General features: G+C 46.3%; 1 protein-coding gene across 2 annotated transcripts in view; it reads right to left on the reverse strand.

Annotated features, from left to right (window-relative positions):
• TMEM167B (transmembrane protein 167B) overlaps positions 1-25396 on the reverse strand; it is a 179975-nt gene that overhangs the window by 20001 nt on the left and 134578 nt on the right. The window contains exon 3 of one of the 2 annotated variants that reach the window (XM_085651142.1): positions 18427-19153. The exons of the other annotated variant lie outside the window; for it this stretch is intronic. Coding sequence (XP_085507268.1) covers positions 19050-19153 — 104 coding nt within the window. The 3' untranslated portion in view covers positions 18427-19049. Of the gene's footprint in view, positions 1-18426; positions 19154-25396 lie in introns of those variants that run through there. 2 annotated transcript variants of the gene reach the window in all.

A 25396-nucleotide genomic window follows, 5' to 3' on the forward strand; every position in this document is an offset into this window, starting at 1 on the left:
GGATCCAACGACCTGGTGCAGTATCTCAACGCGTTCCGAAGGCTGGTTGCGGAAACCAAGTGGCCTGTTGCTAAACAGACGGCGCTCTTCCATCAAGGGCTGTGCGATGAGCTCAAGGACGCCGTGGCTCATATTGACCCTCAACCCAAGACATGTGAGGGCCTTATCAACCTGGTATTACGGCTGGAACATAGGCTAAGTGAAAGAAAGGGGGATCATGGGAGAAAAGGAAAATCCCTTCCATCCTATGTGACGGTGGGAAGTCCTGAAACTTCCACCGCATCCAAGGGAGAACCCATGGACATCAGCGCAATACGAGCGAGCCTCACAGCCACGGAGAAAGAGTCACGCCGTAAACAAGGATTGTGCCTATATTGTGGCAAAAAAGGCCACTACGTACGTGAATGCCCTGCCAAACCGAAGACGTCACGTTATCGGGCCAACCGGTCGGTAACAGCCGTGGTGGACATACCGGCGGAAAACTAGAGGACTCCAAGACCTGAGAAGGGGCATCTCGGAGTCACTCATCCATCCCTTCACTTTCCAACTCGGTCACTAAGGGACAACGACACCTGTTTATCACGGTGCACGTGGGAGTGCATGACCAGTGGATACCCGTTGTGGCCATGGTGGATTCAGGGGCCACTGGCATGTTTATGGACCACAACGAGGCATGCAGGCTAGGGCTAGTGCTTCTTCCCAAAGCAGTACCCGAAGACGTCTATGCGGTAGACGGAAGGCGATTGGTGACGGGGCCCATCGGACAGCACACGGGGGTCCTTCCGATGAGATATGGGAGGAACCATTTGGAACAAATCGATTTTAACATCATCCGAGCGCCCCAATATGGCGTCATATTGGGATTGCCGTGGCTACAGAAACACAACCCCTTTGTGGATTGGCCAACACATCGCATCGAAATGACGTCACCGTATTGCATCCTGCATTGTGGAATAGGAACGGAATCCCTTGACGCAGATGAGAGCGGGAGTCAGACGGTGGCTACAGCGGCAGAAAAAGATGTGGCTCTCCCCCAGGCTTATCACAGTTTTGAGGATGTATTTGATGAGGTGAAGGCGGAAGTGCTACCACCACATAGACAGTTTGACTGCCAGATCGACCTGGTGCCAGGGGCCAGCGTTCCCAGCGGCTGGCTGTATGCCCTGACGGAGCCTGAAAACGTGCATCTCCGGGGGTACCTGGATAAACTCCTCAAGCTAGGATTCATCCGCCCGTCCAAGTCTCCGGCCGCCTCGCCACTCTTCTTCATCCCGAAGGCTAATGGGGAGCTGAGAGCCTGTGTGGACTTTAGGGCATTGAATGCGATAACCATAAAAAATCGGTACCCCTTGCCTCTCATCAGTGTACTTCTGGAACAGGTCAAGAAAGCTCGTATCTACACCAAGTTGGATTTGAAAGGGGCATACCATCTGGTGCGCATGAGGGACGGAGACGAGTGGAAGACCGCCTTTAAGACCAGGTTCGGCCTTTTTGAGTACCTCGTCATGCCGTTCGGTCTGTGCAACGCCCCGGCAGCCTTTCAGTACTTTTTGAATGAGGTATTCAGAGAGGAGTTGGATATCTACGTGGTCGTATTTATCGACGACATCCTCATCTATTCGTCCAGTGTGGAGGAGCACGTACACCACGTCAAAGCTGTGCTCCAAAAGCTGAGGGAAAACATGCTGTTTTGTAAACTCAGCAAGTGTGACTTCCACGTCACATCCGTGGAATTTCTCGGAGTGATGCTGAGTCCAGAGGGACAGGAGATGGCAGAACGAAAGATCAAGGCGGTGAAAGAATGGCCGGTGCCCCAAAGCGTGAAGGACGTCCAAAGTTTCATTGGCTTCGCCAACTTTTACAGGCGGTTTATAGATGGATTTTCAGGAGTGGTGGCCCCAATCACACAGCTACTGAGGAAGTCCAAGGAGTTTGTCTGGTCCCCTGAAGCGAACAAAGCCTTTGAGGCCCTGAAAAGCGCCTTTGGTAAGGCGCCGGTGTTGGCTCACCCCGATCCGGATCTCCCCTACGTGGTGGAAGCGGACGCGTCGGATGTGGCGCTGGGGGCTATCTTGTCCCAACGCAACCACGACACAGGGGTGCTTCATCCCGTTGCGTACATGTCCCGCAAACTCAACGACGCCGAACGCAACTACCATATTGCGGAGAAGGAGCTTCTCGCAATCAAGGACGCCTTCACCGAATGGAGGCATTGGTTGATGGGGGCAAGACATGTGGTATCGGTGTACACGGACCATCGGAACCTACAGTTCATGACGGCCACTAGACACCTTTCTCCCAGGCAGCTGCGGTGGATGATCTTCTTTGCGGGGTTCAACTTCCGCATCACATATCGGCCGGGGACGGAAAACCGGAAGGCGGACGCCCTGTCCCGTCAATCTGCAGTTAAGGAACCATTGCCTGCAACCGAGCGTTCCATCATTTCCCCGAGGATGGTATTGGGGGTTATCCAACCGGATACTTTCCTGAGGGGAATAAAGAGAGGGATCAGGTCATTCGCATGGTGGAGGTGGCTCCTCAGTCACAGAGAATGGCAGCTGAAGGACGGGATACCCCTGAAGGGCAGGTGCCTATTGATACCCACGCCTAGGCTAAGGAAACAAGCATTCATCTGGTGCCATGACTCTCCATGCGCAGGTCATTTGGGCTTTGAAAAAACGGTGGCTAGCATGGGACGGCATTTCTGGTGGCCAACCATGTGAGTGGATGTCAGGAGGTGGGGACAGGAGTGTCCTACGTGTGCTACCATGAAGGCCGACCATGGCCGAACCCAAGGGCTCTTACATCCACTTCCGACCCCGGATAGACCATGGGATAGCATATCACTGGACTTCGTGGTGGGCCTACCGGTAGACCAGGGGATGACGGCAATACTGGTGGTGGTGGATTACTTGACGAAAATGGGGCACTTCATCCCCTGCAAGAGAGTCCCTACGGCCGGGGAATTGGCGTCACTACTCCTAAAGAATGTGGTACGACTGCATGGATTACCTGGGGTGATCGTGTCGGACCGGGGGTCGCAGTTTACTGCGCAATTCTGGAAGACTTGGTGCACTGCGCTGCATGTTAAGACCGCCCTGTCCACCAGCTACCACCCTCAAACGGACGGCCAAACCGAGCGCCTGAACCAAACGCTCAAACAGTATCTGCGATGTTTTGTGGACCAGGGCAGGGAAGAATGGGTCGACTTGCTATGGGTTGCAGAGATAGCCTATAACAACGCCACTCACAGCTCCACACAGTCATCTCCGTTCTATAGCAACTATGGCCAACATCCCAGGTTCTTGCCATTTCTACATCCGTTCAGAGAGGACAGGATTCCCGCCACAGTGGACAGGGTGGCACACATAAAAGACACGTTGATGCGCTCAAGGGCTGTCCTAATAGAGGCCAAGAGAAGATACAAGGCTGCGGCAGATAGGAAGAGAAGGCCCGGGCCACTGTACCGCACTGGAGACTACGTCTGGATATCCACAAGAAACATGAGGTTTCGAAAGAACAGTGTGTTCCATCCCAAGTACATGGGCCCCTATCGAATTACCAAGTGTATGGGTCCCGTGAACGTGAAGGTGTGCTTGCCCCAGTCATTGCGGATACACCCTGTCTTTCATGTATCATTGCTCAAACCAGCACCCTCCAAGCCGTCTGGGACACCTAGGCCGGTATGCGTGGAGTCGGAGGTGGAGTATGAAGTGTCGGGCATACGGGCGTCCAAATGGCGCAGGGGGAAGCTGTGGTACCTGGTTGCGTGGAAAGGCTATGGCCCGGAGGAGCAGTCATGGGAACCGGCTGAAGGGGTTCATGCTCCGCGCTTGGTCTCCTTGTTCCACCGGCGTTTTCCTGCCAGCGCTGGACCCGTGGGGAGCCGCTGAGAGGGAGGATGTACTGTCAAGAATTCCTGTCATACAAGGGAAACACGCCCTTATGTAAACAGGAGAGCTGTTACATAACTCAAGGGAAACACGCCCTTATGTAAACAGGAGAGCTGTTACATAACTCAAGGAAAACACGCCCTATAAAGGGAGGAACCGGGAGGTACAAGGCTGTCGGATATTGTGTTTACACCGACGTACCTGCTTCGTGAAGAGCAGTGTTCCGGAGTGGTGCTCCAGTAAGGCAAGAACGGAGGTAGGTCGAGTCGTTACTCCCTGGGCCGTGTCTTGCCCCATCGTCACCTGTGAAGGACCCGGAAGCTCTACCGGTCAACCATTGAGCTTCGCTTTTTGACTCGGCTGAGTCCAAGCGCAGTGGCGCTTTTGCTGGTTGGAGTCGTAACTCCCAGCCCGACCAGAGACACAGGGACTGCCAGCTGTAACGCACACCAGGAGGTGTTTGCCGCGTTACAGACTCGGAAGTCCACAGGATCGATCGAGCGGCTGCTCTCGGTTCAGTCTTCTTGCTTGTGATTGGGGTATCGGTGACGCATCACCAGGAGGTGACTCCGCGTCCCGGTGCAGTCTGAGGAAGAGGTTGAGCGGCTGCTCCCTTCAGGTAGAGACCCCGGCTGGGTGTTTCCCTGACTCCTCGATTCTCCCCAACACTCTTCGTGCCCCTCACAGCCTACCGATTGGCATTGTCGGCCATTTCATTTCTGCCCTCTGTTGGCATACGCCGGGATCGGCGTATATGCAGAGGACGGTTAGGACCATCCGTGCTGTGGGCTGGTAACGTACTTAGCCTGGAGGATTCCAGTGACTAAAACTTTTGTTTGTTCTTTGTATTTTATTTGCCTTCATTAAAAGAACTAACCCTTCACAAGTGGTTGCGTCCTCATTGTAGTGTCTGTTAAACGATCCTGAGACGTTCAGGGCGTTACAACAGGCTTCTTGGCCTTTGCTCCTGAGCCATGGTGGAAGATGCTCTCTGCTCGGCAAGACCCCTAATCTGAGTTTCAAGAACCGCAGTTTTATGGCCTTGGGATAGCCCTGACTAAAGTATGATTATGGTGTCAGGGTTTTGTATGAGTTTAAGGTCATCCATGCGTGGTTTCTTTTTGTAAATGCGGCCTTGTCCTCTAATAAGGAAAGAGATTTTACGTTTTTCCAAACCAGTTTTTTAAAAGTGTTATGCCTAAGTTGCATATCCCAAGTCGCAAGTTGGTTGGTGACTCACAGGGCTGCCTTCAAGTAAGATCTTGCTTGAGATTCGTCCCTGCTCTGAATGTCTTGCCATAGCAGCGAATTTAGGGTGTTAGCCATGGCCGAGCGGAGTTTGTGGCAGCAGATGATGTAGGCTCCCTGTCTGGCAAGGTCTTGTTTTAGCAAACCAAACTCCAGCCTTATTTGGGCAGGCGAAGTGTAGTGCGGGAGCGAAAACATTATTCTGTAGGCTTTTGTTTGGGTTGTGTCCAGGTTCTTAGAGTCTCTTCCTCGTAGTGCCTCACTGCCATAGCAGATGGAAGGGAGTAGTTTAGCCTGAATAACCCTCAAGTAAAGAGTCAAAATTGGCCCCGTCAGATGGTTGGCTAAGTTTTTCAATGAGACGACAATGCAGATCCCTCTCCTTTTTATTTCTAGTTTATGCTGTGCAAATGTGCCATCTCTGTCGAAGATAACTCCAAGGTATTTGTACTCAGACGCTGGCTCTAATTTTTGGCCACCTAGGGCCCATGGCTTCTGATGTTTGTTCTTGGTGTTGATTGACATGGTTAGGGTCTTACTCAAGTTTATTTTTAGATTGTTTAACGTTGCGTAGCTATGCATTTGGATCAGAAGCTGCTGGAGGCCGATATAGGTGTGGCTGAGTAGTACGACGTCATCCGCGTACAGAAGATTACTCAGAGATTTACCTCCCAGCCTCGGGGAATGGGAGTTGCATGTTTTGAGTAGACTTGGTAGGTCAGCCATGTACAGATTAAACAATATTGGGGCAAGCACACACCCTTGCTTGAGGCCTTTGGTGGTGCAAACCTTAGATGACATATCTTCCATTTAAGGCCCGAAGATTTTGATTTTCTAGATCTTTAAGTAAGGCGTTATTTTGATTTTTCCTCCTATGTAGCGGGGAGCTTTGTGGTGGAATGGTGTAGATTTTATTGAGGGCTAAAGCCTCTTCTTCTGCTGATGAACCAAGTAAATTTTGGTTGAAGTCCCCTGTCAAGAGGAAGAGAGGCTTTTCCATCTGAGTGACATACTCCGTCAATTGGTTGCTGATTGTGTTAGAGTCTTTGGCTCTGTGTTTGGGGTGAACGTATGCGTTGACAAGGCATATCTCTTCTTCTTTATTGCCTAGCTGTTTTTTATCTTCACTGTTAATGTTGTGGCTGTGGATGAGTCCATGAGGACTGCCGAAGGTATTGTTGTGGTGGATATGTATGTAGCCAAGCCTCCAGATTGGTGACCGAATCCGTTAGTTCTGACCGCTGCTGTAGAATAGCATGTGAAGCCCATGATATGTTGTGTGGTGTGGTTGTGAGCCAGGTTTCTTGCAGTATTATTATGTCGAATAAAGAGATGTATTTTTGAAAATCCGGATCGTCCATTTTTGAGTTAAGGCCATTTATGTTCCAATAACAAATGCCTATGGTTGGTAGCCTTCCCTTTTGCTCGTCACTAATTTGTTGGTAGCATCAGGCCTCTTCGGGACATGTGAAGATTGTGCGAGATAGTATTTCTCTTGTTAGTGCTCGATTTTGATAGGATACTCCCCTTGCACAAGCTACTGTACGTCCCCAGGGGCTGTGTGTGTGTTTGTTTGGCGGACTTCCTCACGGGGACTTAGTGACGGTGAGAGTCAGAGACTGATAGTCCTTTGATGCTATGCCCCGCCGGCTCGTTGTGGGTGCCGGCTCGAATCCGGCTGGCTCCTTCGGCCTGTCGATTGGTCGCTGCCAGGGGCTGATCTCTCTTGTTTTGGGCGAGCTTCCCAAGGCGCCTCTAAGGACGCTGAGGGTATTTACCTGTTGTGACTCTGGTTCCGGTCTTGTCCTCCTCTGAAGTGGTGAGGGGTAGGCTGGTCTTTGTAAAGGAACTAGCTTGATGCCCCATATTGAATATGCTACTTACCAGTATGCATCTGTTCTTGGCATGTAGGGCTGCTGACATTCATATCTGTGCATAGATCGCCGCCTAGTGTTGGGTCCGGATGATTGCACATTGTTGTCCTGGAAGAGTCTTCGAAGTATCCTGAGATGGGTGACTCCTCCCCTGGACCACAGTGCGCATGGGCATCCTCTCCATCCTCAGATTGTTTTTCCCCATTGTGGCAGTGATGGAGTAGATACAGGAAGTGATGACCATGCTATACAGTAATTCTGAGAGCTGCAGCTGCGACAGGCGCCGGGGAGGAGGGTGGGCGATATGAATGTCAGAAGCCCTACATGCCAAGAACAGATGCATACTGGTAAGTAGCATATTCAGTTCGAGGCATGTGGGCTGCTGAATTCATATCTGTGCATAGAATACACAGCAGTACCTCCTATTAGCGGCGGCTACCCGTGCCAGCTGCAGCAGTCTGAAAAAGAGTTTTGAGAACAGCCTGTCCTACAGCTGCCTGCTGTTTTGAGTGTACATCTACACAGTAGTGTTTTGTAAATGTATGTATAGTGGACCATGTGGCTGCTCTACATATTTCTTGTAAAGGAATGTTTCCCAGGAAAGCCATGGAGGCCCCTAACTTCCGTGTTGAGTGGGCTCGTGGTGGAATCGTTAATGTGCGTTTAGCTTTTTGATAACAAATTTGGATACATTTAACGATCCATCTGGCTATACCTGCTTTGGAAATGGCGTTGCCTTTGTGTTGTGGAGAGAAGGCAACAAAGAGTTGTTTAGTCTTCCTAAAGTTTTTAGTTCTGTCAATATAGTACATGAGGGCCCTCTTTACATCTAGTGTGTGGAGCATCCTCTCAGCGACATTTTGTGGGTTTTGAAAGAAAACAGGCAGTTCGATGGTTTGGTTCATGTGGAACTGTGATATTACTTTAGGCATGAATTTGGGGTTGGTACGCAGTACGACCCGGTTTGCGTGAACTTGTATAAATGGCTCTTGAATGGTTAGTGCCTGGAGTTCACTAACTCTTCTTAAGGAAGTGATGGCAACCAGGAAAGCCACTTTCCAGGTAAGGAATTGAATCTCACAAGAATGGAGAGGTTCAAAGGGTGGACCCATTAGTCTGGTGAGGACCAAGTTGAGGTTCCACACCGGGGCTGGGGGGTGCCTTGGGGGAATCACCCGTTTAAGGCCTTCCAAGAAGGCTTTGATGGCAGGCACTCTGAATAAAGAGAGGTGCTGCCTGTTTTGGAGATAGGCTGCTATTGCGGTTAAATGGACACGTATTGAGGTGTATGCTAGATTGCATCGGTATAGGTGTAATAGATAGCAGATTTTGTTCTGAATAGATGCGTCTAGCGGGTTAATGTGATTGTTGGTGCAATAAACGACAAACCGCTTCCATTTGGCTGCATAGCAAGCTCTGGTAGTGGGTCTCCTAGCTTCCTTAATGATTTCCATACATTCAGGTGGCAGGTTTAGGTAGCCAAACTCTAGGACTTCAGGAGCCAGATTGCCAGGTTCAGCTGTTGCGGATCTGGGTGTTGAATTTCTCCATGGTTCTGCGTCAAAAGCGCGGGTTTGATCCGCAGTCTTTGATGCGGCACCACGGAAAGTTCCAGAAAGGTGGTGTACCATGGCTGGCGTGCCCATGTTGGAGCAACCAGGATGAGTGTCAGTGAGTGCTGTCACAGTTTGCGTGCCACCAGCGGTATCAACGGCGCTGGGGGAAAAGCGTACGCAAATCTGCCGGACCAGTTCATCCATATCGCATTGCCCTGCGACTGCGGATGTGGGAACCTGGCGGCAAAGCTTTGGCATTTTGCGTTTTCCCTTGTGGCGAATAGGTCTATCTCTGGATGACCCCACTGCTGGAAGTACGGTTGGAGTACTGATGGGTGTAACTCCCACTCGTGCATTTGGTGGCTGTGTCTGCTGAGCAGATCCGCCATCTGGTTGTCCTTGCCGGGGAGGTGTTCCGCCATGAGGAATATGTTCCTCTGGATGGCCCACTTCCACATGCTCTGAGCCAGATGAGACAGCTGTGGAGAGTGTGTTCCTCCCAGCTTCTGTATGTAGTACATGGCAGTCATGTTGTCCGTCCGGATCAACACGACCTTGTTGCACAGGTGTACTTTGAATGCTTTCATTGCCAGGAAGATTGCCATCAGTTCCAGAAGGTTGATGTGCATCTTTTTCTGTTGTGTAGTCCATAGTCCCTGCACTGTGTAATTGAGTACATGAGCTCCCCATCCCTGGAGAGACGCGTCCGCTGTCAGTATTATTTGTGGGACAGGCTCTTGGAACGGTCGGCCCTTGCAAAGGTTTTGTGGATTCCACCAATGCAGAGAGTTGTATGCCCGACCGCTCACCAACACTAGGTCTTTCAACTATCCTTGAGCCTGATTCCACTGACGTGCTAAGCACTCCTGAAGTGGGCGCATATGTAGTCTCGCGTGTGGGACTATGAAGATGCAGGAGGCCATCATGCCTATCAACTGCATGAACACTCGCGCCGAAAGGGAGTGTTGAGGTTTGAATTTTGAGATCAGCAGTTGCATGCTGTTGATTCTCACTAAAGTTGGCTGAGCTGTGGCAGCCAGAGTGTTGATTGTCGCGCCTAAGTACTGTTGTACGTGCGCAGGTTGGAGACTTGATTTTGGGTAATTTAGTGAGAATCCCAGATCGTGAAGAAGGTGAATGGTGTGGGACATGTGGGCGGCACATTGTTGTGCTGATTTGGCCTGAACTAGCCAGTCGTCCAAATAAGGCAAGACGTGAATATTTTGTCTTCGTAGATGCGCAGCCACTGTCGCCAGGCACTTGGTAAAGACCCTGGGCGCTGTTGTTACTCCGAAGGGGAGAACTTTGAACTGATAGTGATTCCCTTGAATGGTGAATCTGAGGTATTTCCTGTGTGAAGGGTGTATTGGTATGTGGAAGTATGCATCCTTCAGGTCTAGTGTAGCTAGGAAATCCCCCTGAGTGAGTAGTGGGAGAACCTGTTGGAGGGTGAGCATATGGAAATGCTCCGACAGTATATATAGGTTTAGGGGTCGCAGGTCTAGGATAGGTCGGAGCGAGCCGTCCTTTTTTGGGATCAAGAAGTACAGAGAGTACACTTCTGTGCCCTGCTGGGTGGTGGGCACTACTTCTATGGCCCCTTTTGCGAGCATAGCAAGCACTTCTTGCTGGAGTAAATGTAAGTGTTCGGCTGGGCGGTGCTTTGGTGGTATATTGGGTGGAGTGGAAGTTATTTCCAGACAGTACCCATGTTGAATGATGTCCCTGACCCACCTGTCCGTGGTGATGTTCTTCCATGCGGGCAGGAACAGCTGGAGTCGCCCCCCGACAGGTGTTAAGTGGTCGGGGGGTAGGGAGAGGGCGTCACTGTTTGTTTTTTGGGGAGGACCTGGTGTTGCCATATCCACGTCCCCTGCCTTTGGCGCTGGATCCACGGTATCCACCCCTGTTGTTTTTGTCGTAGGTGGTTTGTGTGCCACCTTTGGCATACTGTTGTTGTGACCCCTGGCCTCTTGATGTTCCCCTGTTTCCAGTGCGACGAAAGGAGCCACTACGAAATTGTTGGGTTTGTAGCGCCCCCATAGATTTGGCAGTATCTGTGTCTTTTTTTATTTTCTCCAGGGTAGTGTCAACGTCTGGGCCAAATAAAAATTCCGTGTTAACCGGTAAGTTGAGGATATTGTTTTGTATCTCGGGTTTGAAGCCTGAGATGCGTAACCAGGCATGGCGTCGTAGCATGACACTAGTGTTTATTGCCCTGGCCGCTGTGTCAGCTGCGTCTAGGGCACATTTTATGGACGCGTTAGTGAGGAGTTGTCCTTCTCTAATGAGGAGCTCCGCTGACTCTTTATACTCCTCTGGTAGGTGTTGGAGCAGTGACTCTAGCGTGTCATAATGTGACCTGTCATAACGTGCCAGGAGTGCCTGTGTATTGGCAATGCGCAGGATATTGGCTGCTTGCGCTGCCACACGTTTGCCAGATGTTTCAAGGACCTTAGACTCTTTGTCTGGGGGAGGAGCATCACCAGTTGTCTGTGAGTGGGCTCTTTTGCGAGCGTTGGCAACCACCATAGAGTCTAATGGCAACTGACCCCTAATGTATTTAGGGTCACCAGGTGCAGGCTTATATTTCTTTTCAATCCTGGGGTTTAAGACTCGGGCTCTTGTGGTGTCTTTGAAAATTTCTTTGGCAGGCTTCAGAACCCCTTTAAGCATGGGTAGGGTCTTGACAGTTCTTTCCGAAGATGCGAAAGTGTCAAGCAGGAAGTCCTCCTCAATGGCGTCAGAGTGCAGTTCCACCCCATGATGAGCAGCAGCCCGTTCGATAAGGGCATTAAATGCGGCCGTGTCCTCTGTAGGGGAAGTTTTAATATTGTAGAGTTGTGCGTCCTGAGCATGTGGCGTGACACTTGGGTCTGTGGGGTCATCCCATGCCTGATCAGGATCCTGTGTTTCATCGGGATCTGCGTCCCCGGGGTAGATGGCATCGTCCCCGCCATATTCCTGCATTGGGTCCGATTCAGAAGGGGTAGGAGAAAAGGACTGCGGATCTAAGTGGAGGGGATGGAGGTGCTCTTGTAGCACTGGTTGCTGCTCCGCCGGTAGCTTGCGTTTAAGAGGAATTTTGTATGGCACCTCTTCCCTGACTGGAGTGATCTTGCGCTTGTGGAGCATGAGCCTGCCAGTGTCGGCGTCGATAAACTGTGGCCCTGAAGGTTCGTGTTCTGGTAGGCCAGAGGTGGTGGACTGTGTGTGGAGGACACGTGTCCGAATTTGAAAGAGTTTCGGTGCCGATGTCGGTGGCAGCCCAAAGGTAATGTTGGTGGGCTCCGAGTGCACTGTACCGTGTGAGGTAGTGTGGGGACCCGAGGTAGAGTGGAGGGCTACCTGGTCCCGGATACGTTGGAGAGATGCAGAGACCTGTTGCACAGCAAACTGAGATGGTGGTTTGGTGGGCATCGTGGTAGTAGGTGTGGAGGCCGACCCCGACTTTTTTGTCGGAAGGGGGTCACTGGCTTGAAGGGATGCATCGATAGTCGACGTAGTCGAGGACTTCTTCGGCATCGGTGCTTTAGGCGTCGACGTAGCAGAGGCGGCCATTTTGACTGTGGAGGCGACGGGCTTCGGTGTCGGCGCCGAAGGTGTCGGTGCCTTGTGGTGCACGGGGGCGCGCTTCTTCAGTGCGTCGACCGCGTCTGCTGCGGTGAGCTCGGCGCCGAAGTCTTTTTGTGCGCGTTCGGAGCCAACGACTTTCTTCGGCGTCGGCGCCGAGGCAGTGGACTGTTTCGACGACTTTGATCCGACCAACACCAGTTTCGCTTTCGATTTGGAAGGGACTGGAGCGATGGATGTTTTAGGGTTTAACAACCCGGTCGTCTTGGGTGATATTGGCTCTTGCATAGTGTTCAGTGCCGGGCCGGAAGGCGGGGCCGAGGAACCATGGATTAGGTCTTGGGTAAGGCCCGAAGGCGATCCCTCGACTGGAGCCTGACGACTAATTTCGGCCTCCGTTTCGACGGATTGGCCTAACTCCTCGGGAGAGCTGTCTTCTTCAGCCCCATAGGCTTCGTCGATGTCCCCTACCTCGTCGACGGCTTCTTCACGTCGAAAGAGTTCTTCGTCATCGTCGTCCGATTGGGAACCATGCTCCGAAGCGGGGCTAGTTAGTATTTCTTCCACGCTCTCGGCGTCCTCGTCCTCGGTGCTGAATATGTTGGTGGGTGCGGGTGCTGCCTGCTGCGCCTCGAGCCTCGCTGCCCGTCGGTTCCGTAGAGTTTTCTTGGATCGGAACCGCGCGCAGGCCATGCACTTTGATTCGTCGTGATCCGGCGAGAGGCATTTATTACAGACCGGGTGGACATCGATGTGAGGGTACTTGGCGTGGCACAACGGACACCTCTTGAACGGAGTTCTCGATTCCATCGTCGATGGAGCGTCGAAGTTTGGACCAATTCGATTCGAAATTGTGAAAAAGGGTGTGGAGCACTGTAACTAGTAGTCGACACCGAACGGTAACTGTACCGGCGAAAACTATAGGCCTTTTGGCCTAAAACTAAGTATTCCGAAGTTGAGCTAAGATAGTTGCATCCGAACCCAATGGCGGAAAAAAACAATCTGAGGATGGAGAGGATGCCCATGCGCACTGTGGTCCAGGGGAGGAGTAACCCATCTCAGGATACTTCGAAGACTCTTCCAGGACAACAATGTGCAATCATCCGGACCCAACACTAGGCGGCGATCTATGCACAGATATGAATTCAGCAGCCCACATGCCTCGAACCTTAAATTGCGCTGCTTCTGCTGCGATTAAGTCGGCGACTTTGCTAGAGCACCAGGTAGTCTTGGTCGCCTCTGGGGAGTTTGAGTTTGTAGCGGGTAGGAATTCGACCGAGATAAAGTCCTTAGTGCTTATCCCCCCCAGGTTGGGGATGCATTCCATAAGTTTAAGAATGTTGCCACGATTTAGCGTGTCATGCTGCCCTTGTGACGTATATTCTGGATAGAAAACCAAGATCTCTGTTGATTGTTTTTTGTTTCCTTCCTCCTGGCGAGCTGGTGAACCTTGGCCTGGGTGTGCTTCGTGAAGTGCCAGGTTAGAGCCTTTGCCTGGTATATTAGCCATGAATGTTATTACTTTGGTTGGGATGGTTTGCTTTGATATTATTCCTGTTTCAGATGGCCAATTTACTTGTAAGTGCTCTAGTTGGATTGGAGCAGAGTGGGTGGTCATGATTGGTGTGGCTCTCCTTTGGACTTCGTGGTTTGAGCTTAGCATTGAGCCAGTTGGTCTTTCTCTGGCCCCCTCTTCAGAGTTTAGCCTGAGTGGATGCTTGCTTGCCTTTATTATTGATGTATGTTGATTAGTTGTCGCCACGGGTATTTCCCTCTGGAGAGAAGGTTCCTTGTTTGGCGATGTTAATTCTCACTGGCTGAATAATAATTGCAGTGGCCTCACATTCACCCTATCCAACGATAAAGAAACCACATCCTTTCTAGAATTAAAAATACAACACGATGAAGGGAGGTTGATAACGAGTTTGAATCGTAAACCCACTGAACAAAATACACTCCTCAGATATGATAGTCATCACCCCCGTGCCCTTCGGGACTCACTCCCTTACTCTCAGTTCTTACGTATAAGGAGAAACTGCTACCGTAAGGAAGACTACTTTACTGAAGCAAAAACTCTAAGTGACAAACTCTGTAGTCGAGGCTACCCCCGCAGACTTGTAAGAAACTCTCTCAAAAGGGCTTGGTATTGCCCTCGAGACGTACTTCTGAAGCCCAAGCCCAAAAAGACGCAAGTCCGGCTGGTCTGCGTTACGACCTTCTCACCGGTCTCGCATGACATAAGAAAAAGTATCATGAAACACTGGAAAGTAATCAATGCAGGGGTACTGAACCTAGAACGACCTTTGTTTGCTTTCAAAAAAGCCCAAAATGTCAAAGACCTCTTGATTCGTGCAGCACTGCCCACCAATGGAACCAGGGGAACTATTAATGACCTTTGGGGGCTACCGCGCCTCACAGGCCATGTGAAATGTGGTGAATGTATTGCATGTGAAACCACTATTGAAGGTAAATATTTTTTGTTCAATCAAGTCAAGTTTGAAAGGAAAAATTTCACTAATTGTAACACCAGCAATGTTATATATGCAATTTTCTGCCCCTGCAACAAAATATATGTTGGACAGACAACATAAAAGGACCGCATCCGGATCAGCCAACATCGCAGCAGAATACACTGCAGAACCCCCAACGCACCCCCGGTTGATGACTTCATTGCTACTGGACACTCCGAAACGGATTTGAAATGGACAATCATAACTGATCAAAATACCACCAAGAGGGGGTGACATGCACAAGTTGTTGAATAAAGAAGAACTGAAATGGATACTGAAAACTAACAGTATCCATGATGGCCTTAATCGACTTGAGGATTGGAACTCTCTTTTGTAAATGAATCAGTGCAATGTTTCAGGATGATTAGCCCAACTTGAATATAGAGTACGTATTTCTCTTTGCAATTTTCACAAATATCATGTCTTTTTAAAAATTCTTAAGTATTTCCTGCTGTCCAGTAATTTTATCTAGTTCTCCTCTCCTCTGATTCAGAAAAGACCTTCCTCATTCTCTCTCTAAACCCGCCTTTATCTTTTTGGTTTCTGCGATCTAGTATTATTTCATTGTACAATCACTGGTGATATTATCCAATTGTACGCCAATTGTAAACAGGCATGTATATTAAAATGTACTGAAGATGGTCCCATTAATCTTAGCAAGGGATCGAAACGCCGTCGACAGTCTTTGCATCATATGAAATTAATATACTGCAAATACTTAATGTGCAATGGTGTTTTCACGTCATATGATTCTGCCATAATTTATACAACGCAGATCCGTTTTGTTTTGCCTGAACCTTTTCTTCCTTACCTGTGTTTGTTTCCTTGTTTCCATGTGTAATAGGATGTTGGATATGTCCCACTTGAATTTTTGTGTATACTTTGTGTATATATTTATCTTGTGATTAAAACCCTGTCCGGCTGGACAGTGAATATAGCTTCTATCTAGACTATATTTATTCCCAAACTAATTCTAAACTGTCTAGGGACCCCTGTTCTCTAAAAAAAATAAAATGCTTACCCAATGTCCCTGACCTATTGCTAATTGGGTTCCCTTGTTCTTTAAAACACTATGTAGCGCAATCAGTTGATTGCAAGGGAATTGCACCCCTACCACTGCCTTGCAAGTGGGTACACTACTCCACCTCTCCCCTCTTTTATAACCGCCCCATCCTTCTTTCTAAATCCTTCCCTTTAGTTGGGTATGTCTGACCACACACCACTCTACTCTGATGACTATATTAAAAATATTCTAGAGGGTCCTTCCCTACTCTCTGAATCCACTGACACACTGGGAGATCAGAACACATCCCTGGGTGAACAATTAGAGAAAAGTAAAAAGAAATGTGTGCGTCTACAGCTAATGATACGTTTACTGACAGAATATTTAAAGGCAAATATTATTCCAGTAGGACTACAAGTGCTAAACATTCCTGGAGTATTTACTGATAATCCCAAATACACCACAGGTTTCAGCTATATCAGCACCACATGTTCTAGACACTGTATGGTGTTAGGAATTGACATAGCAACTGAGGAGCTTAAAAAATTGACTATTGAAATATCGGATCTTGAGAAACTTATTAAAGAGAATACCCCCATCAGTGAGAGCAAAAAACTTTAAGAAGAGGTACAAAAGACCATAGACGAATTTCATAGACTAGAGCAAAGTAAAAAAATCAAACAAAGTGCTGAAGGACATTAAAGCTTTCACACAAGAACGGGCATACCCCCATTTGGCTAAAGATTACTATACAAACCGGACATATAGTGCCCCTCAGAACCAAAGACCGTGGGGACGCTTCAATCGACGCCAAAATTTGGTTGGATTCTCAGACACCTCTGCAGAATTCTCGGACAGCTCAGATCAAGGAGACGGTCCCAGTACCACTAACAGGACACCTTTTTTTAGGCCGGGGCCAAGGGGAACCTCCCAAGAGAGGACGAGGAAAACAACAGCAACGATGGCCGAATCCCCCAGGCGAGCGTTATACACGCCGCCAACATTATCAATGGTAACTGGAACTTCATCCAACACCACGCTCCCTATTTTTAATTTGTCTAAGAACCAACTTTCAATGTGCGAACAATCCATATTAAGTAAAGGATAGTCATTTGTACACACAATTCGTCCCAATTTTCTTGACATTCAAACAGAAATTCTCAGGTTTTTTCGAAAAATACATCTGCATAGTTACTTCTTGCAAAACCCCAGACCTATAACTAACAACAATACGCCCCTCAAACCACCTTCCACTTTCTCACCATCGGCCAATATGGTTCCACGGGAAATTCTGACCTTTGAGAAACTAGTCCTCAATGTCATCACTCTGCTTGAAAACCGCAGAACTTTCCTACCCTATAATATCTCATTAGATGAGAAAAATGCACTCTCTGCCCTTAAAACAAAAAAAGTTTTGGTCATTAAACCTGCTGACAAGAGAGGTGGAATTGTGTTGCAAGAAACAGAAATATATAAAAATGAAATTCTAAGACAATTGAGCAATACGGATCATTATTGCACACTCGCTAACAATCCTACTAAGGAAATACAGAAACTTATTGCCCAGGTCACCAACGATGGCCTTGAAGCCGGGTTCCTAAGTAAAAAGAGAACACCTATACCTGGCGCTAGTTTTCTATCAATACTTTACCCACCCCCATTTTAGCTTCTAAAATATGGCTCTTCGTCTACAGCTTAATTCCGCTGGATTGGGAACCGACCATCGCTAGTCGCCAACCCGAAGTACTTGATCCTTATCACAGATCTCACATCCTCACGGCACCCTCTGTCGCATCTGCCACTATCTCCCCCGTCCCTCCTACCTACTCGGTAAGCTGGTCCTTTCGTCCCATGGACTCTGTGTTAATTATGCTACAGCGCGTTTTCTAAATTCACTTTTCTATTCTGCACCTCACTTTTAGGCTCATCCCATCCGAGGTTGTTTTCATTGCATTGGCTCCCCCGAGGCAACATCGGAATCCATTTGTTGTCCTCCCTTCTTCCCCATACAGTAAGCATGCATGCCCTTTAGATAATCAGTTACCAGCACATACTTACTTGTGAGCACAGTCGCCTCTCCTTCTCCCATTGCCGTTCCTCGCGACGCGGCCATACATTTTATTTGCTTTACTATCTCTGCTGTCTGCCTCCTCAATTCTTATCACGATCTGATTTAGTATTCATTTATCGTTACTTACCTCTCCGCATAGCTCGATTTGAATTTTACACTAACAAATGTAGTGTGTGTTTTTTACCCACGCCAACTCTAATACGTTCCCCCCCCACCCCCCCTTTTTCTCATTCTCTTGATCCAGCGCGAGACCGGAGAGAGAAAAAGAAGGAAATCATATAACTATCCTCCCTGCATCGCAGACCCAACTTCACACTGGCTCATTCACTCATGCAGTCATTGGTGGGGCCCATAACACCAACACTCACACATCTCTGACTCACGAGTCTGCACACAGGAGGGATGCCTTCGGGTAGCCATGCGCTATATAAGTCTGTATTCATTCATTCATCGCGCTGGACATGTGGGGGGGTACCTTATAACCTATAGGGAAAGAAAAGTTATTTTACAGAATATACATCAACATTCGCCACCTATAGATTGCTAATCCCAAACATCAAGGCACTCCACCCACTTGGTCGATGGACCAATTAGTTGGATTGGTTGATGGCGATTTAGAACCAGCTAAAACACATTTTAAGATTCAGAATCCTTCATTCTCTTTAACGAAAGACCACAAACTCATAATTTGTTAATCAATATTTGTTTATCTAAAATTTCATTGCAAATAATATTAGCATTTGTTTTATCAAAAGTTTTAGAATTTTCTAGATCAATTTATTTAAATCACAGGACATTATATTTACCTATTCTGGCTATCTGGATTTCTCTAATTCTTTGGCTCTGCATAACCGAATTAGCCGTTAAATTGTCCAAATAAGCAGGCCTCAGCTTAAGGTCCAAAAGTTCTTTGCTCAGCACGTCACAGTTCCAAAAATCGCCAAAGGACCAGAAGTCGTGCAAGCATCAGTCATCGCCTGTGGGGTCAAAGAGGGTATGCAGTCATAGTAACCGCCGAATGCCATAACCCCTCCCTATTCTACTACTCTTTTTATAATAAATTTCGGAATAACATGCAACATTTTTTTTAGGCGGAGAAAGTCTGATTGGCTAATCGAAAACGCCCGATATTTGTTCATCATAATTTCCCATGGATTTTGCTGTTTCACTGCCAGAGATGACATAGTCCTTATGTAACAATATTTCTTGGTTTGCTTGTATGATCCAATTTTAAACCGGTTTTTACTGTCCGAGGTTTTGGCAGTCCACCAAGATCCCATCCTTGATAGAGGATTATGGTGTACAGGGTTCGTTAGGAAGTTCACAGAACCATCCGAGTCTGCGCAGTAGGTATCGCGCTCACAAGACGGTGGCCACTTCTGAACTCGATTTCCGCCGCCATTTTGTGGTACGCCCAAATGCTAACTTAGGCGAAACAAACACAAAAGAATAATTAATACAAAGAAATGATGCGTCTAATGTTATACCCTCACTAATCCCTTTATGTATTCGTATTTTCCTAGCTTATAGCGACATTTAAAGCGATAATATTTACCTTTTGGATCCAACCTAGAATGCAAACATCACGTAAGCAATATAAATCGTGCGATATCTCATTACCAAATATACTACTATTAATATACGTACGTATTTTAGTTATTGGAGTTATTTTGCCATGCAAATAGCAATTTCCCACGTATAGTTTGTGTATGCAAAGGTTGAGTAAATTTCACACAGCAAACCGTTAGTAAAATTATAATCAGTAGGTTATATAGTTAATCTTTTCATGCAAATAGAGGAGGTATACAAAATGTTGCTCTACCTGCTCCATCAACCCCTCATTTGGTGATTTTTAAAATCCCCACACTACCTTTACATTTTGGAAAAATTTAGTAAATGGCAATGAATTCAGTTCTCTTAACTTTTGTTAGATCACCTTACTGTTTCACCTGTCTCTTCTTCTCTTGTTTTTCTATACATATTGTCATTCCACTCCCAATTCTACTTCTTCAAACTCTCTTTTCTTTCTCTCTCTTTTCTTTACAGTTTCTCTTTTTATGTTATTTCGTAATTTTGTTACATAGACATCCTGATCTTAAAATTAATGCTAAAATAATCACACATGTTACTGGAAATAGAATTTTACCAATAAAGGTACTACCTAATTTTAAATAAAAAGTTCTTAATAGTAGAAAACTTTTTCCCAATCTTTTCCAAAATACCTTCAGCCTCCAGTGGAACAATCTCCTCATGCAAATCAGTTATATTTTTAATATAAGTCTTCAAATCTTGACTTTCGTCAGGAATGTATGTACAGCAATGTAGAACCTTCAGCATTCCACAAACCCCACCCTCTTTTGCCAAAATTATATCAAGGGCAAGTCGATTTTGCATTACCATGGCACGCATGGCGACCATTTCAGTATTTACCAATAAAAAGCCTCCAGCGGTGGTTGCTGACAAGCGATCCACTACTGTTGATAATTTTCTAATTTTATGTGCATTCAGAGATATCCCCACTGCTGGTATCAATGCTCCAAAAATGTCTCCTATTTCTGACCAAGATTCTCTTCTTCTACGTGTTAGTTGTCTACCTATCTCATGTGCACCATCTTTTCCTCTTCCCACATGAAATATCTTTGGGAAAACCAGGCCTAGATAACATGTGCCACACCAGTAATCTGGCAATCGATAGTATGCTTTGTACCCGCAGATAAAATATAATCCAGGAAAAACTGGATCCTTTCCTCCTTTAAATCCCCATCCACCCATGATTCTATAAGTATCGTGGCAATCACTTGTGCCTACAAAGTAATTATATGCAGTTTGATTCCTTCTGATACACAACTTCCCTTTCTGAGGCCAATCTAAAGACATTGTTGGACTAGCTTCTCCTTTCAAATGTTTTTCTCTTTCAACATCCCAGACTGTCTTTTCTTCTTTTCCCTCAGGTACTTTCTTTTGCATTTTCAATCTCCTTTCTTCTACCATATCTAAGAAAGTTTTCTCCTCCTTCTTTAAACTACAGGTTAGATTGTTTCTAAATATTGATTCTGATGTTAATTCTTTAGTTTGTAAGACAAATTCACCTAACACTTTAGAAGGTTTTACTTTATTCAGCTTGTTAACTACAGGTGCTTGTGAAAATACGTTATCTACATCTGAAAAGTAATATTCTAATTTCCCTATTTTGTAAAAGAAACTTGCTAATACACTACATGTTATTCCATATGTTACTGGGAGGTGATGGTATGTCACTCCCTCAGATACAGACGCAGGAAACTGCATGCAAAAGTAGCAATCCCTCACGCCCATCGTCTTTACATATTCGTACAGTAATTTTGAAAAAAAATTGTTAGAATAATCAGTTATAGACCTATCTTTATGTAAATTTCTATCTATTTTAGTCGGGTAAATCTTTTGAATCTTTTCTACATTAGTCTTATTCTCACTATGTCCTTCTATTGTTTCTAATGTAACCGTAAATGAAACCATTAAAGCCAACGCACTCCACAGAAGCATTAATAATCCTGTACAACAACACATTTTAAACCATCTTCTAAGGAACACACATTTCGATTTTCTACTTTCTGTGTTTGCCATTTCGAAAAATGATCAGTGTCTTTTGACTTGGCCTCTTCTACTTCACAACTAGTTTTGTCTAACCCAAGGTTCTAAGCACCTACTTGGTTCTTTCAGATTAGGTCTTTTCCGGTAATTTTTTATTTCTCTATTTAGAGCACTTTTGGTCTCTTCAGTTTGGCATTTGATCGTCTTTCACTTTTTTTTCACAATCTTGATACAGAACTTCCTGAACATCCGTCTCTTCTCCTATGTCGGACAAGATAACTCAGGATTTCCGAATCCTCGTCTTCCTCAACCACTTCTGGTACAGCCACCTCTGGATCCCCCTGGCTATCTGCCTCTTCTTTTACCTTAGGCAATGCCACATATGACCATTCCGGCGACTTATACTTCTACTTAGGTTTTCTCGTTCTTTTACTTTCTTCTGCTGGTGTTTGTTTTACGTCTTTTGATTTCTCTTGGCTAGACACTTCATTCACCTGTTCTGCTCTAGAGGAATTTACTTGTGTCAATCTGTATCTTAATCTCTTTATCTTGTTTGGCCAAATTACATCCCCTGCTGGCCTTTTCAACTTATTTCCTTTTTCATTTTTCTCAGTTCTCCATGCTCTTTTTCTCAGAACTTGACCTCTGGTATTTCTTCATCACTGTCCTCTGATTCAGTCCCAACTTGACCTTCACCTTCAGTAGTCTTTCTTTCCACCACTTCTTTTATTACCTACTTCTGTCCCGCCTCGTGTTTCTTCCACACAATCTTCCTGCTGACTGACTGTCTCTTCTTCAACCTGGATGTGTGATTTCCCTACAACTCCTCGGGGGTCTTCCGCAAAAATCTTTCCCTCACTCTCTGTGTCTGGTACCTTACCATCTAATTTTAATATTTCAGGTGGAATTTCTCTCAAATGTTCACTCGGTACTTCTTTATCAAGGATTTCTTTGACCGTCTCTTCGCTGTTTATATTCCCACTCTTAAGCTTGTACTGGCTCAGTGTCTGATTCTGAGCTGGTGTCAGAAATCTGTAATTTTCTCCTTAGAGGAAGATTCTCTGGTGCAATAACAAGACTTGGTCCTAACTCCCCCCCCCTTTCAGGAGTTTGTCTTGTTCTTATTTCTTCAGTATCTGATTCCGAACTTGTATCTGATTCTTCAAAGTACTCTCCTTCCTGGTTATCCACTGGGTTTGGAATTCGCAAAATGTGACTAGCATGAATCCAGTTCTTTACTCCTGCACATTTTACAGCTGTTGTTGTGGTCAGAATCACCTGACGTGGTTTTCCCCAACGTGGGACCAAACAGTTTCGTCTTCTGTGCACTTTAATTCTCACCCAGTCTCCTAGGCTCAGGTCATGAGCTGGCTTCTTTTCAAGAGTGGTGGCATCCGATCCTAACTGATGGAACACAGAATTAACGGAATCAGCCAACCCCTTGCAATAATCCAACACCAAGTCATCAGATATAGGCAATAACTTGTTGACTGGTATGAAAACATGCCGCATTGTTCTTCCCATGACGATTTCATGGGGACTCAAGCCTGTATTCCTATCTGGAATAGATCTAATAGTCATGAGTACTAGAGGCAAGACATCTGGCCATTTCAGACCTGTGGCTAAACACATTTTTCCCAGTCTGCTTTTAATGGTGCCATTTACTTGTTCCACCACACCAGAAGCCTCTAGGCAATAGGCACAATGTAGTTTGTTGTACATTTAATGCTTCACAAATTAATTTCATGATTTCATTATGCAAGTGTTTTCCTCTATCTGACTCAATCGTAACTGGAAAACCAAACCTATAAATGAACTCTCTCAATAATAGCTTGGATACTGTAATTCCATCACTACTTCTTGTTGGGTATGCTTCCACCCATCAAGAGAACAGACAAACCATCACTAGAACATACCTCAACCTGTTACAGGGGTGCATTTCAATGAAGTCAATCTGCATTCTGGTGAAAGGCCCTCCATCTCGACCTATCATTCCCAGACGTACCACTGGTTTTTCTTCCAGGATTTAATTACTGACATATAAGACATCTTTGACAAAGGCTTTCAGCTACAAGTCTAAATTTTGTATTATACCATGTTGGTTTGAAAAGTCTGACCATAGCATCTCTTCCTACATGTGCTTGTCCATGATACATCCGTGCCATGGCAGAAACCATGCCATCAGGCATAACTGGTCTTCCATCCCGATAAACCCACACATGATTGGTTTCCCGTGGTGCACATCCTGCTTTTACCCACTGTCATTTCCTCATCTCCTGCTTCTTCCTGCAACTGCCTCACTTCTTCCCATGTATTCACAGTTTTAGTAAACAACAAGGGACATGAATTCATTTCTCTTTCTCTTCCCCGATTCACAGAATTCTGATTTTGTGGACAATATTGGGCCATATCGTTGGCAAACTGATTGCCAGCTGAAACGTAATCATTTGACTTTGTGTGAGCTGCATATTTCACAACCGCTAACTGCTTAGGCAGCTGTATCGCCGCAAGCAATTTTCCAACCACTTCAGCATTCCTTATAGGAGTTCCGCCCGATGTCAAAAACTCTCTTTGGGACCAAATTTGCACAAAGCCATGCACTACACCGAAGCCATATTGACTATCGGTTATCACAGTCACTCTCACATTCTTTCCCAACTTGCATGCTCTTGTTAACGCAAAAAGTTCAGCAACCTGGGCTGATTTTACTCCTTTTAGGCAAGATGCTTCCAATACAGCTGCTACTGTACATACTGCATATGCTGCACTCAGAATTCCCTCATCCGTTCTCAAGCATGATCCATCCACGAACATCACAGTCACTTTCTGTCAAGGGTACAGCTTTTATATCAGGACGTGGTTTGGTACAGAAATCGAGCACTTCCAAACAGTCATGATCCACATCGTCTGACTTCCACATTCTCAGCGTCAGGCAATAACGTCGAAGGATTCACATTCAGACATCTTACAAGGCTCACATTTGTGGCACCTAGGATGACTTTCTCATATTTAGTCAGACGACTATGCGTCATGAACTGAGTGCGGCTTCTCGTTAAAAGGATTGCCACATCATGAGGTACAAACACTCTCACAGGAAATCCCATCACAATTCCTTCACTCTGTTCCAGACTCTTACAAGTGGCTGCTACAGCTTTCAAACAACCAGGCAATGCTACAGCTACAGGGTCTAGTATAGCTAAAAAATATGCACTTGGTCTCCTCAGTTTTGCATGTTTCTATATTAATACAGAAAGTGCACATCCATTTCTTTCGCTGCAATAGAGTTCAAACTCTCTCATAGTCAGGCATGCCAAGTGCTGGTGCTTCACACAAACTGTCTCTCAATTGTTTAAAGGCTGTTAACTCTTCTTTATTTAATTCAATGGGGTCTTTTACATCACTTCTCGTCAAGCGTACCAAAGGTTTTGCAATCAGGGAAAAGTTACTTATCCACTGACTACAATATCCAACCATTCCAAGAGACATTCTCACTTCTCTTTGCGTCATTGGGGCTCTCATTCCTTTTATTATCTTGATCCTATCTGCAGTTACTTTTCTCAGTCCTTTTTCAATTTTGTGGCCTAAATATTGTACTTCTTTCTGACAGAATTGCAATTTTGATGGGGATATTTTAAGTCCTCTATCTGCCAAATGATTCAGCAATGCAATGGTATCCACTACACAAGCTTCTCGAGTTCTTGATTCCACAAGCAGGTAGTCTATATATTGGACCATAACTGAACTTTCGGGCATTTTTAAATCTTCTAAGGACTTTTTCAATATCTGATTGAATATTGAGGAACTCTCTGTATACCCCTGTGGGATACGGCACCATGCCAAAATACGTTCGCCAAACCGGAATGCAAAAATCTGTTGGCTGTCAGGGTGCAATGGAATGGAAAAGAAAGCATGACACAAATCCATCACTGTATACCATTCCGCATCGTGAGGAATCGGATACAAAATCACAGATGGATTTGGTACAATGGGACAACATGATACAACAATTTTATTTATTTTTCTCTGGTCTTGCACTATTCTAAATGTTCCGTTAGGCTTTTTCAGGCCCATAATTGGTGAATTACATGGACTACTCAT

This window comes from Triturus cristatus, chromosome 1_1 (assembly GCF_964204655.1).
Source record: "Triturus cristatus chromosome 1_1, aTriCri1.1, whole genome shotgun sequence".
Classification (NCBI taxonomy): Eukaryota; Metazoa; Chordata; class Amphibia; order Caudata; family Salamandridae; genus Triturus; species Triturus cristatus.